This window comes from Clinocottus analis, unplaced genomic scaffold, assembly GCF_023055335.1.
Source record: "Clinocottus analis isolate CAN_PGR_092001 unplaced genomic scaffold, fCliAna1.0.p SCAF_9, whole genome shotgun sequence".
Taxonomy (NCBI): domain Eukaryota; kingdom Metazoa; phylum Chordata; class Actinopteri; order Perciformes; family Cottidae; genus Clinocottus; species Clinocottus analis.
Window position 1 is genome coordinate 16699195 of NW_027176251.1, and position 12362 is coordinate 16711556.

General features: G+C 43.3%; 2 protein-coding genes across 2 annotated transcripts in view; one reads left to right on the plus strand and one right to left on the minus strand.

Moving 5' to 3' along the window:
* The window catches only part of LOC137780881 (clathrin coat assembly protein AP180), a 45095-nt gene extending 43877 nt beyond the window's left edge, over window positions 1-1218 (plus strand). The window contains exon 28 of the mRNA XM_068569208.1: window positions 136-1218. The gene's annotated coding sequence lies outside the window, so the exon portion shown is untranslated. The remainder of the gene's footprint in view (window positions 1-135) is intronic.
* Window positions 1219-2879: 1661 nt separating this feature from the next.
* On the minus strand, window positions 2880-8521 carry prss35 (serine protease 35). Its single transcript, XM_068569898.1, has 2 exons — window positions 8379-8521; window positions 2880-5453 (listed from the first exon to the last, which is right to left on the minus strand). The coding sequence occupies exon 2, from the start codon at window positions 5432-5434 to the stop codon at window positions 4160-4162; it is 1275 nt and encodes a 424-aa protein (XP_068425999.1). The 5' UTR covers window positions 5435-5453; window positions 8379-8521; the 3' UTR covers window positions 2880-4159.
* Window positions 8522-12362: the final 3841 nt, after the last annotated feature.

Here is a 12362-nt window from a genome sequence, read left to right on the forward strand (position 1 = left end):
TTTAAACACACACTTTTATCAGTACTCATGGAAAAACGTTACAAATAGGAAATCACTGTCTGTGAGCTTTGTATTATTTAAAATGTGAACCTTCTGATTCTGTTGTTAAAATGTTCTTTATTTCCTGTCTTTCAGCTGCTTTCTTCTCTGGAGCAGGGCCCTCTCACCTTTTACCTGGTGTCTATCAACATCTCAGGATGTTCAGCTACTACAAGAGCCTCTTATCTCCACCCTGCCCATCAACGCCCCAACCTTCTCCTGTGTGATGTCGTAGCACAAACTGTGAAAGTGAACCCTAGCGGATTATATATATATATATATATATATATATATATATATATATATATATATATATATATATATATATATATATATATATATATGTAGATGTATATATGAGAAAAAATTACAAGTGTGTGCTTATGTAGATGTACTAATCTTTTGTCTAAACAAAATCACTCAAAACCCAGACAAAAAAAAATCCACAAAATTAAGTGAAAGAAAGTGAAGGCGTATATGTTTAAGTTTCTTTCCAGTGTTGAATGATGGATGTGCTTTGGTGTCCTGAGCCCCACCCACCTCCCCATACGTGTCCCCACCTCCTCATTAAGGGGGAGGAGCTCTTCTTTGTCCCACTCTGATTGGATAAGAGTGGTAAGCAAAGCCCCGGTAGATTTTTGGGGAGAAACCTGTTGTGTGTTGTTTACAGAAAGGTCCTCGTTGATGTACATATATTTCTCTGGCGAGGACTTCTTCTCTATTCTGTATGTCTGTTGAAGAGAAATATAAATGTGAATCTGACATGAAATTGTAAGAAGTCGTGTGAGTATTTCCCATCATCTTTTGAAAGTATTTGGAAACAAATATGACTATCGCTACATGATTACTGTATATTTAGAAACTACTTCCATGGGCTTCTGAATCATACCAGACCAGCAAGTGATCCTTTTTATTTGTTTCTTTTTTTTTGTACTTGTGGCTTATTTTTCTATGTTTCTTTATTTGTCTCGTGTTAAAATTACATGTTCTGTTTCTGTTAGAATGATCCTCCTAAAACTACTGTGGATATTTGCTGGCATTGCTATTAAAGAACATATCTTAAAACTAACTCCCAGAGAAAATGCTTTAGTTATTCGTCAGAGAGGTAAACCCAAACTGTCCCTCAGTATAACTGTACATGTTTCAACCTGCGGTTGTGACTCTACCTATGTGGCTATGTCTGTTATACCTACGACCAGGTCAGTATGATACTTTTTCTATTTAGAGTAGAAGATTCTTCCGTTGCCATACTAAACTCTATATTCAGACAGATCAGATCAAACCATTTCAAAGAATTACAGACAACCAACATGGCGATTCAGCAGTCAGGTGGAGCTTTTGCTCAACAAACAAAAGTTCTGTTTACACTCACTGTCTCTCACCAAATAAGCTTTGGGTGCGTCAACGAGGACAAACAAATGTGATGAATGAGTTTACTTCCTTATGAAACATTTGAAAAGCTAATTTATTGTGTGAAACCAACGTTTGATTTCTGTCTGAACATAGCTTTTGTTCAATTTGATCATTGCTGACCTTTGGCCCATTGCCAGCTGAACAGTACATATTGTCAGTGGCCGCAGGAGGATGCCACCGCCCGTCTAGCCACGATCGTGACCCCCAAACGCATCATAACTCAAAGCTTCTCTGTTCCCGCAGACTAACCATGTGGATATGTATGTGTAACACCAGGGGCCCCGGTCCTGTGCTGTAAACCAGACTAATGTGAAGCTCTGTGTGTCGTCTTTTCAATGCACTGAATAAGCGATTGGTTTTGAGAATCTGATATGATTCAGAGAAAAAAAACGATGGGAGATTATTAACGTTTTTCATGACTGAATTATCAAAATTGTATTTTTGTTTGGTTGTAAATTTATTTTATTTATGATGGCCCCGCCCCAGTGCATGTAAGCCCTTTGAGGTGCAATAAATTCAATGACGGATTGAACTGACCGTGAATAGGATTTCTTTTCTTCCGTATTACAACAATTTTAGACATGCCAGTTTGAAGCCGTATTACATGAATTAAAATCTCAAAACATCAACAGTATGTTCATTACCAAGGCCAGATTGCCAGCTTGGTAAAGTGGGTCAACGCCCCAGACCCTTATGGTGCCCACTTATACAGTAAATATACTTCTAGACTTGTGTCAAAATCCACATTCCCTAAATACAATTGATTTAAACACAAGTCAATTTCCATAGAAAACTTGCATCTGGATGTTTTATGGAGCTGCCATGTATAGTCTGCTGTGTAGACTGTACTAAACATAGATTTTTTTCCCACTTTGATCAACAGTACAGATATTTATTCAGACCTCCAGCAGACACAGAACAACACTTTCTGTCCAGCAGACTAACATAAGTCCTCATAACCTGAGAGGAATGTATCTGTTCAGCCGCTAAATGCTCCACTATTAGCAATATGGTACTCGACAGATAGCGCACAGTGGGTGGGTTTATCAGAGCTTTGAGCCAAAGAGTTCATTGGTATTTGATGACATCTTTCACAATAAACATGCAGAAGATGTTGATTAGCGCTGCTTCAATGGGCACAAGGAGGCAACAGGGAACCAGATAATGCGCAGCAGGCCAGAGGTCAGATGCGTCAAAAGAGGCCCAACAATACATTTTGCCCGCAGCTGAAAAATGAAGCCATGCGGTTTAGTGGCTTGACTTGACATGCATTAGTTGTTTTTGAGTATGTTTTTGTGAGTTGAACAGTTAATTTAATGGTACAGTTACTGAGTCCCACAACAATTGTTGTCTTCAGACAACAGTGGATAATAGTAGAAATAATTCTTTGTAATCTGGATCGTCACAAACACACACACACACAGACAAGTAGTAATCTTGGTTTAATGGTTGCTAGTCTTAAATCGGCATCATTGATTTCAGGTATTTGGTATTCAAAAGGATACTTGCATGAATTTTTGGAACATAAACATCAACTTGAAAGGTGAAAAATATCCCAGATTTAGATTTGTTATTTTATAACAATATTGCCTCTGTAATCTCGTTTAACCCTTAGAATTAGAAAAATCTCATCAGCTCAAGTAAATCAATAAATGGTTCAGTCCCCGTCTTAACACAACCCCAATATGTCGCCTCACATGAAATACATCGTTACAGTACTGGGCTATCAAAATATATTCTAATAAGTCTCCCCGACCCCCCCGCCCCCAAAAAGTGTACAATTTCATAAATTAGCACCATGTCTTCTGGATAAGCACCGATATAATTATGTGCACAACAATGAAAAAACATTTCACTGCATTGCAAGATCAGAGAAAAGATCACAAATGACGCACAAATCGGAAAAACAATTGTATCCAGGATTCATGAGGACCCTTTCTCTATTTAGACGGAAAACTGTCTTTTTATAAAAATAAAAAAAAAAAATAGATATACACAATGCAAAACACCAGTTCCACCAATTAAAAATGCTTATAAAACCAGTTATCTCAAAATCTCTCAAAAGTTAATTTGTAAAAACAAAAGTTACATAAATTTCTTCTGGGTCTTTTGTCAAAGCCATCTTTACAGTGGTGGAGGAAAGCTTGAAGGTTCTCCATACAAAGCCGAGTTTGAATTTAAGACGAATGCACTAGGGGCTTTGTTCACAAACATTTGAACATACACTCTTCCAACATCATATCCAAAAATGTCAGACCTTTAAAAAATTAAAATAAAAAAAAGCAAAAATTGAAAGCAAAACGGCAGATCTGAACGATCTTAAATACATACAATACATATTTTTTTCTTGGTTGTTTTTTTTTCAGAAATAAATTAAAAAAGCTGAAGAGCCACAGTTCTCCTGATGCGCTGACGAGTTCTTGTAGTTGTCAACACTGAGTCTGCATGGCCGTGTGTGTGTGTGTGTGTGTGTGGTTTGCATGTTTGTGTACATGTGTGTGTGTGTGTGTGGGGGGGGGGTGAGTGGGAGTTGTGTGTGTGTGTCTATCGATGTAGGAGGCACAGGAGGTAAAAGGGAAGCAGGAAGAGGAGAGGCAGTCGCCGGGGCCCCTGGTAGGTGACGTGGGGCCGGGAGGGGAGAGTATAGGTAGCGTGTCCCTTGCACAGAGAGAGATGCTGGTTTCAGGGGGTGGATCCTGTGTTTTGTTTAGGCTACCTGGCACTCACTCGAGTCTCCGTGGACCCAGTTGCAGATCTGGGCATATTTGAGAGGCGTTATCCTCACCGCCACGTTGTAATCCTGCTGCATCCCGTTCCCGTTTACATCCACCCACTGGTGCCCGGAGAAAACCCCAATGATCTTCCTCGTCCACTTCTTCTGGCCAGGCTCTTTGAGGCGGATGTAGATCCCAGAGCCACTGGAGCCGGGCTTGGCGTCACAGTACTGGTACAACAAGTCGTTGGACTCCTCCGAGACGGAGCAGAAGCGGTACACCAGGTTGCCAGGACGGTCATCATCAAAGCCAGAGAAGTGGATCCTCCCGGCGGGGAGCTTCTTCACCGAGGGGATAACACCCAGATCCATGTGCTTGACCTTTGGGGCTTTCTTCAGCTCCAAAATAGCATAGTCATAATCCGCAGCCAATCCGTCAGAGACACCTTTGAACCAACCCTTAGGCACCTGGGTCTTCTTCACCCCGGTCCACCGAAATGAAGGTTTCCCTGATTCCACACTTCGGCGACTCCTGCTCTTTCGACCTTTTCCTTTCCCTTTCCGGTCCCCTTTCCCTCCATTCTCTTCCTTCTCCTCCCCTTCCTCTTCATCCTTGTCTCCCTTTCTTCGTTTGCCCTTTCCTCTCCCTCCTCTGCCTTTGCCTCCTCTCCCTCGTCTGGACTTCTCCTTCAGAATACCAACACGCAGCTTCTGCACCCCATCCAGATAATCCTTCCCGTCGTGGATGCAGTGGGCAGCGGTTAGCACATGTTTGGGTGACACCAGAACCCCGGAGCATCCTGTGGAGATCTTTACGGTGGTGGAGAAGGGATATTTGGTGGAGAACTGCTTATCTGAGATGCTGAAGCGAGTATCCGTGCCGTACACCTCGCGTTTGTGGCGGGAGCTGGACGAGATGTTCCTGGACCAGGCCGTCACCTCGTTGAGGCCCTGCACGGAAACTGAGGTATACGTGCGCGTGCCGTTCTCGTAAACCGTCTCGTAGGACAGGAACTGCTCCAGGTCGTCCAGAGAGGCGGCGGGTAGGCGCCGCTGACACTCAATCCCACAGGTGCCGCTCAGCTCCGGCTGAGGATGGGCTGAAAAGTTTGGGCTGCTTAGAGGCACCGTGCGTCTTTTCCTTACCAGAGGCACCTTCCACTGTGGCCAGGTGTACTCGTCATTCACTGCATTGCCCTCAGCGGCTACAACCAGCACCACAGCCAGCACCGTCACCGGGAGCAGCACACACAGGGGTATGGGGCCCATTGTTAAGTTGGGCCTGGCTCTGGAATACAAAGAGAGAGAGGGGGATTTAGGGACACCTTGCAATAGAGGTGGAAAGAGGTTCACATTTTAAACGTATTCGCTATCTATGGCTCTGCGAACGGCAATGTCAGATGAACGGTGAGTCAACCACTTTGTTCCAAAGTTCTGGATGTATTTCCATGAAATATCTGATATCTAACTTTTCCTTTTGTTTGCACCTTCATGAGGTTTGCGCTTACGTTTTTTTAAGTGAGCTGTCTGGTCGACTATAGGCCATAACATTTAGCAGGTACCCGTGGTGCCCAGAGGATGAACCTTGCTGACTTAAGTGAACCGCTTACATCTCGCCAGGTCAAGGATATTCTTCATCCAGTGAAATATTTATATATTTTTGTACTAAATAGATTGGCAGTACGTTTGGTATACACATGCATGGTTCCCAGAGGATGAACCCCAATAACTTTGGTGTGTCTCTAACATTTCACCATGAGGTCTATAGTTCGAGGTGATATGTCTCAAAAACTATTGACCTGACATGGCACACATCTATCTGTGTGCCCATCTTTTAAAATTACTTTGGGCACCATCTGACATTACCTCCTACATCATCAGGCTTTTTTGGCCTTATTTTAACGAAGCAATTACATCACCATTGAAACTGATAAGCATGCCATTGCCCTGACCTTTTATAATTCCTTGATAATATGATACCGCTTCTGCAGCCTGCTGCTTACTTCCACTGTTTCCTTCTGTTTCTTAAAAGACCAGCTTGTCAGCTCAACAATCTAAGACAGTTTTCACATCATGAATTATTGGCTTGTGACACTAAGGATTCTGTAATATGTGCTATTTCATTAAAGGGCACACAACGCTTCTTCTTTGCAATCTTAAATCAACTTCAAACAAATGCAACATGTGAGAACACTCAGAGTCCCCTGAGCTGAGATGTTGAGGAAAAATAAACACAGACCCATGTATGGCCACAGGGAGGCAATGTAGCCCAGGATATTAGAGACATCTGTTGCATGACAGCACAACACACTCATTATTGTCCATTTTTTCTTAAAAGAGCATTCATACTTGTTTCCATTATGTATGTAAAGATATAGCTTTCTCTGTGAAATATATAAAACATTAGCTGTGTGGTTGAGAGGAGATTAACGTCCTCCAAGTCTTGCTGGAGGCTGTGGGCAGCGAGGAGGAGAGGATGAACCCCCAATCCTCTGAATGGACTGAGACAGTGGCTTGGAGGTTTGCCACAATGGTTAACCTTCTCCCTCAGTAATGACCATATCTGGTTTCCTTCGCTCCACTCCGCTCCTCGTTGTGCATACAAATGACATCAAACATAAAGGCTGCGTGGACCGCAGACAGCCTGCTGGTTCATGCTTCTACTGTACGTGTGTGATGCCGCCAATAACCCCCGATAAAGCTTTGAAACATTCAGCAGACCATCACTTGACTACGGAGTCGGACAGCTCGGTGATGAAGTCACACAGGGAATCATTTGGTTGTAGTTCATTGAGGAGCACTGTGTCAGGAGCGCAAAACCATTGATTTCAAACAGGAGTCACAGTGATTGCATTCACTTTGGTGTATCTTTTAAGGGGGTTAGATGGTGTGTGACAGACAGACTGTCATCTGGTAAATCCAGATAAGATCAATGAGATGTAAGTGCAGAGTGAAGATGAGACTGTGCCTGCTTTGCCAAAGCTACATGTAGATGCAAAGCATCTCCTGTTGACCATTTCGATACATCCTCCTCCTCTGCAGAGATACTACCCAAAGCGCCTTTTCTTTTTTTTTTTAAGTGTAAACTTCCAAGAATAGTTTTTTCATTTCAATTTTGTTGGCCAGTAAGTGCATTGTCATCCAACTGCAAAGGAGAACATTTGGCTTAAGTTTACCACAGAGACCAATAAAGCATGCCCAGTGGCCAACATCTAACCAGCCCCAAGCAGACGGTGATAAAATACAAGCCCACAGGAGCTGTAAAACAGCCTCAATAAATGAGAATACAAAACTGACTTTACATTTCTGTTCAGCTTCACACTCCCAGCGCCAGACTCAGACATAACACAAATCTAGAAGAGAGCCTGCAATTATATTCAGCATAAAGTGGAAACTGATACGCTGCCATGATGGCTCTTGGTCACAGAAGGCATTTGAACAAGTTTTCCACTGCAGTCAGCTGAACAAGAGGCTGTGCCCCCTCTCCATCCCACAGCCAGAGGCACCCAGGAGGCTGACTGACCAACGGATGGCGCTATATATATGCTCAAGTGTCTGTCTTGAGCACAAGAAGCATGGATCACCTTCTATTGTCAAGTTGAATGAATAAAAATACTAGTGTTTCATTCATTTCGACGAGTTCACACGAGTTCTTGATCTCAGGCACAGATCTTTTAATGTGACAAGCGAGAGGAAAGACACTCAGTCAGTTCTTAACAATAATGTGCACCTCTCCCCCCCCCAACCTCCCACAACCCACTTTCCAAGAGTCTCTCCTCATTCGCCTAAATAACAAATATCGATATTAGCTATGTGATGCAAATTAATACCTCGTCAAAATAGATGTTCCAGCATACTGCATAATGTACTTGAACAGAATAGGGCCAATATAATAATTGCAAAGCAACTTATGCAAACTGTCTATAAAAGTATATTTCTGATTCATAAAAGTCTGTAACAATAACAAAAACATCTCTCAAATAATTAATATAAAAAAGGAATATTGTGCACATCAATCCAATTAAATTCATGGGGAGACAAAGTACATCCATAAAGTAAAAAAGCAACAATCCAAATGAAAAGAAACCTATTTTAAAAACTGAAAATACAAACATATGAAATGAACTGAATGTAATAAAACAAATAACACTTCCCCCATTGTTCCATCATGTGATCGCAATAATTAAAGCAAACAATGACAAAGGCTTCCTACCTGCTTGCATCCGATTGATGGATATGCCAAATCCGCAATGTGTTGTTTGTTTTCCCTAGAAATATACAAATATGATCCCAGTAGACAACACACGGGTGCTACTGCATCCCAGACGTCCTGGTATCAGCAGGATGACGGCTCCCTTCTCCTCATTGCTTCTGCTGAGAGAGAGAGAGAGAGAGAGAGAGAGAGAGAGAGAGAGAGAGAGAGAGAGAGAGAGAGAGAGAGAGAGAGAGAGAGGGGCGGGGGGTGGGGGGGGAATTGCAGCCGGGACACTCCGCTCAGGCTGCACTTGATGCTGAGGAAGGAGGGAGGGAAGAAGCGAAAGAGGGAGGGAAGAAGGCAAGGAGGGAGGGAAGAAGGGAAGGGGGGATGGAGGGAGGCAGGCAAGCAAAAAAAAAAAAAGATCTGAAAAGGACTTCTTTTTAACTTGTGACAAAAGCTGTTCACATATGGGTGGGACCGGCCCAGGCCGATCTAACTAAAGGCTGAATTGGGTGAAGTCAGTCTATTCAGCAGCGGCCCAGTATGGGAGGTGTGCCGGTGTACAGCAGGCCGCGTCCCCGCAGGGCAGCAGGAGGAGATCGCCTCAATGGGACTTTCAGGAGACTTTGAAGGAATTAGTTCTGCCGCTCGCTCCACAATAGATTCACGGGCATTTCCATTCTGGGCCGTGCGAGCCTCATCATCTGCAGCACTTTTTAGTCGACAAGTCCAGTGACGTGGAAGCACTCGCAGTTGTGTTCTGTACCTACAATGCACCCACATTCTGTCTTTACACCCAACAGACAGGGGATGACCTTTCATCACGAACACATATTCAATTTAAAGGGAATTATGATTAATATTCACAAAATGTCGTCTACCCTTTATATTCATGTGCAGTAAAAACACCACAGGGGCTTGGAGCTCTAAGGACCTGGATCCCTCCAACCTTGTATGCGTGTCATGAGAGAAGAAGAAGAATCATTGCTCTTTTCTCTAATCTTTAGTTCTGCTGGTAAAATATACTGTACACTATACCTGAGGCTTCCAACAAGCACTCTGATGAAACAATATGAGAGGTTTTTGAGGAATGTGGTGGTAGACGTATTTTATTTGATCCTTTCACCTGATAAATACTCTGTTACATGGAGAATGTCACTTTCTCAAACAATTTAAGGTTGCACACATTGTCGGACAAAATTGCTGAGGCAGAACCAGAGGCAGGCTATAAAGTTTTTATTTGACGCACACCTCCTCCTTGTCAACATATTGTGCCTACATTACCCACAACGGACGACCACTTGAGATCCCCCTAAGCTACAGCCGCCCCTTGTATTATGATTATGATGTATGCATCATAATGAAATATTTTTCTAACAGTAAATGTGTTGCATGTTGTATTTTTCTTTCAGAATTTATATTATTTTATTTATTATTTATTATAAAAAATGTAACACTTTATTGACTTTTCTCTCAGCTTTTTATCCTGTCCAATTGAACAAGGATTAAAGTCACTGCTCGGGCACTTATTCACTTATTCACCCACAGTCTTGGCCCTCTGCTTGAAGAGCAGTGTCTCTGAGCACTCGGCCTCTTGCTGCCTCGCCAACGGAACAAGAAGGTAGACCCGCTCAAATCCCTTTTCTGTTTCGGCTTCGCATTAAGGTCAGGGGAAGAAACCGGGGCCTCTGAGCCGCCGATGGTGGAAGAATGCCACAGGGACTTGTCGAAGTCTCGATGAGCCAAGAAAAACCACCGAAAATATGTGTGTAATAATGAGAGAGAGAGATTTGGGAGAGGGGAAAGGAGTGTGATGATACACATCTGGCTCGAGCAGGACTGAGGAGTACAGGATCTCATTTGGATTTGAACCTGATCTTTGTTGTAATTACTCTGTCAGTCACTTTGATTTACAGGAGGCTTCAGCAGCTCAGCTGATGTCGGCAACACCAGTTCCTGAATCTGTGTGTGTATGTGTGTGTGTGTGTGTGTGTGTGTGTATGTGTGTGTGAGAGAGACAGAGAGAGAGAAGACTTGGGTGGGCTGTACACCTGACCGGCATGTTGAGGCTCCTGATGGACGCTCATCCGCGTGGGAGGTGATCAGATTGTGTTGGAATATGAGCTATCTATCTCTCTCTCTCTCTCTCTCTCTCTCTCTCTCTCTCTCTCTCTCTCTCTTTCTCTCTCTCTCTCTCTCTCTCTCCCTCTGGGTGTGGTCCCGATTCCTCCTTCAGGCTTAGCGCGTGAATGAAACACCTACATTTCAGGAGGTTGACCTATTGGTCAATGAAAACACAACATTTGGACTCTTGAGTGCTTTTTTTGTTGTTGTGCAAAGTCATGCTCGGCATATTAAGTTATGCAGGAGGCCACACAGACTTTGGGAAAACAAGCGTTGTGACATCATCCACAGCGCTCTGAGGAGACTTTTTGAAGCTTGAGTTGGGTTCACCACCCACCGCCATCCTCGTCAATTTACGTCTAAATTATTTAGGCGAGGAGCCGGGAGGAGCAGAGGTGGGGCGAGCGTGCCGCAACCACCACAGCTCAGCATGATAGCGTGAAACCATTTCCAGTTGACGACACAAGCCTCCTCAATACCCGAGGCTTTGTAGAACGAAATAATATACAATACAAAAGCATACAAATGAAAAAAAATATTGTAGCCAAAGTCTAGTGGCCATTCATGGAACTGCAGCTTCAGACACTGGTGGAGTGTTTGACCTCGACGCTATGAAGCAGTTTAATGAGGGGGCCTCTGTTTTATTTCTCGTGACACACACACCACGGTGACTGAATAAACAGTCCTGCCAATGGTTCCACACTGTTCCAAGATTCACAGGTGGCAGCGATGTGCCAGCCAAGACTGCTAGCTCGTAAAAATTAATTCAAACAATGTTGGATTTAAAATAAAGCAAAAGTATTTGTAAATGTTATATGAGAAAGGACACTAAAAGAACACTAGAGACCTTTAAGCTGGGCAGACACCGTCCTTTATCGTGTACAGCCGACAAAAAATGGATTAACTGACAGATTTTTTTGCCTCATTCTAAAATGATTTCGGGTGGTCCAACGCGTGGTTATGATCTTTATCTACATTGTCTGTCTGGCTTTGTACATTTGCTTAAACAGTGGGCCATGGTGATTCCCTCTGTAGTGAGCCACTTAATAAACCAGCAGCTATCTCTAACAGAGAGAAAGAGAGAACTTGAAACAGATCTACAACCGACTGGTACACCAGCTTAAATATTTAATAAAAACATCCTGGACAGACCAGCTATCAAGTAGCTGTGTTGGTTCTCTTTCTTTTTCTTCACCGTCTTTCCTCCTCATGCAAATCATCGACTGTGGATACATGGATGATGTACAGTTGTTTTATTATTATGTCCTTGGCAACTTGCTCCCCATCTCCCAGAGGACAAACCACTGTGAGCACTGTTATCACAACGCTCACAGTGGCAGACAAAAGAAGCAACACAGTAATAGTTCCTGTTTTCAGTTAAGTTCAAGGTCAAAGGTCACAGAAGTAGTGTGAAAGAAGAAAAAGAGAGCGAAAGAGATGCCTCTGCTCTTGGCCCCGTGGCTTCCAAATAGAGAAGCAGTGAGTGATATTTCTGGTCGGGGTCGGCGCCGTGCGGTGCGGATAGAGGGGCTTTTGTGCCGGCCTTCGCGCCCCCACGGGAAGTGCTCCCTTTGCGCTCTGCCGTGGTAGATGGATGCCTGTTGGTAGGAGCTAAGTTTCAGGAATTTCATTAGTTGTGTTCGGGTGTAGAGGATGAGACGTTGCCCTTCTTCACAGCAGTAAACCTGTAAATAGGCCCTCAAATGGAGTGCAGGTGGAGGTTTTAAGGGGACTAGCCTTCGGGTTAACTTTCATCTATGAGCAGCCATATGTCCCAACTCACTGTATCTTATGACGCTGAGCTCTCCTTCTGGATGTGTGTTTTATTATTTTAAGGAGATGGCAAACTCGCTGATTTGCATTTCAAATTCAAGA

Bases quoted from the DNA above. Each gene is read 5' to 3' on its own strand.
- prss35 (XM_068569898.1), bottom strand. From the start codon at position 5,434: ATGGGCCCCATACCCCTGTGTGTGCTGCTCCCGGTGACGGTGCTGGCT.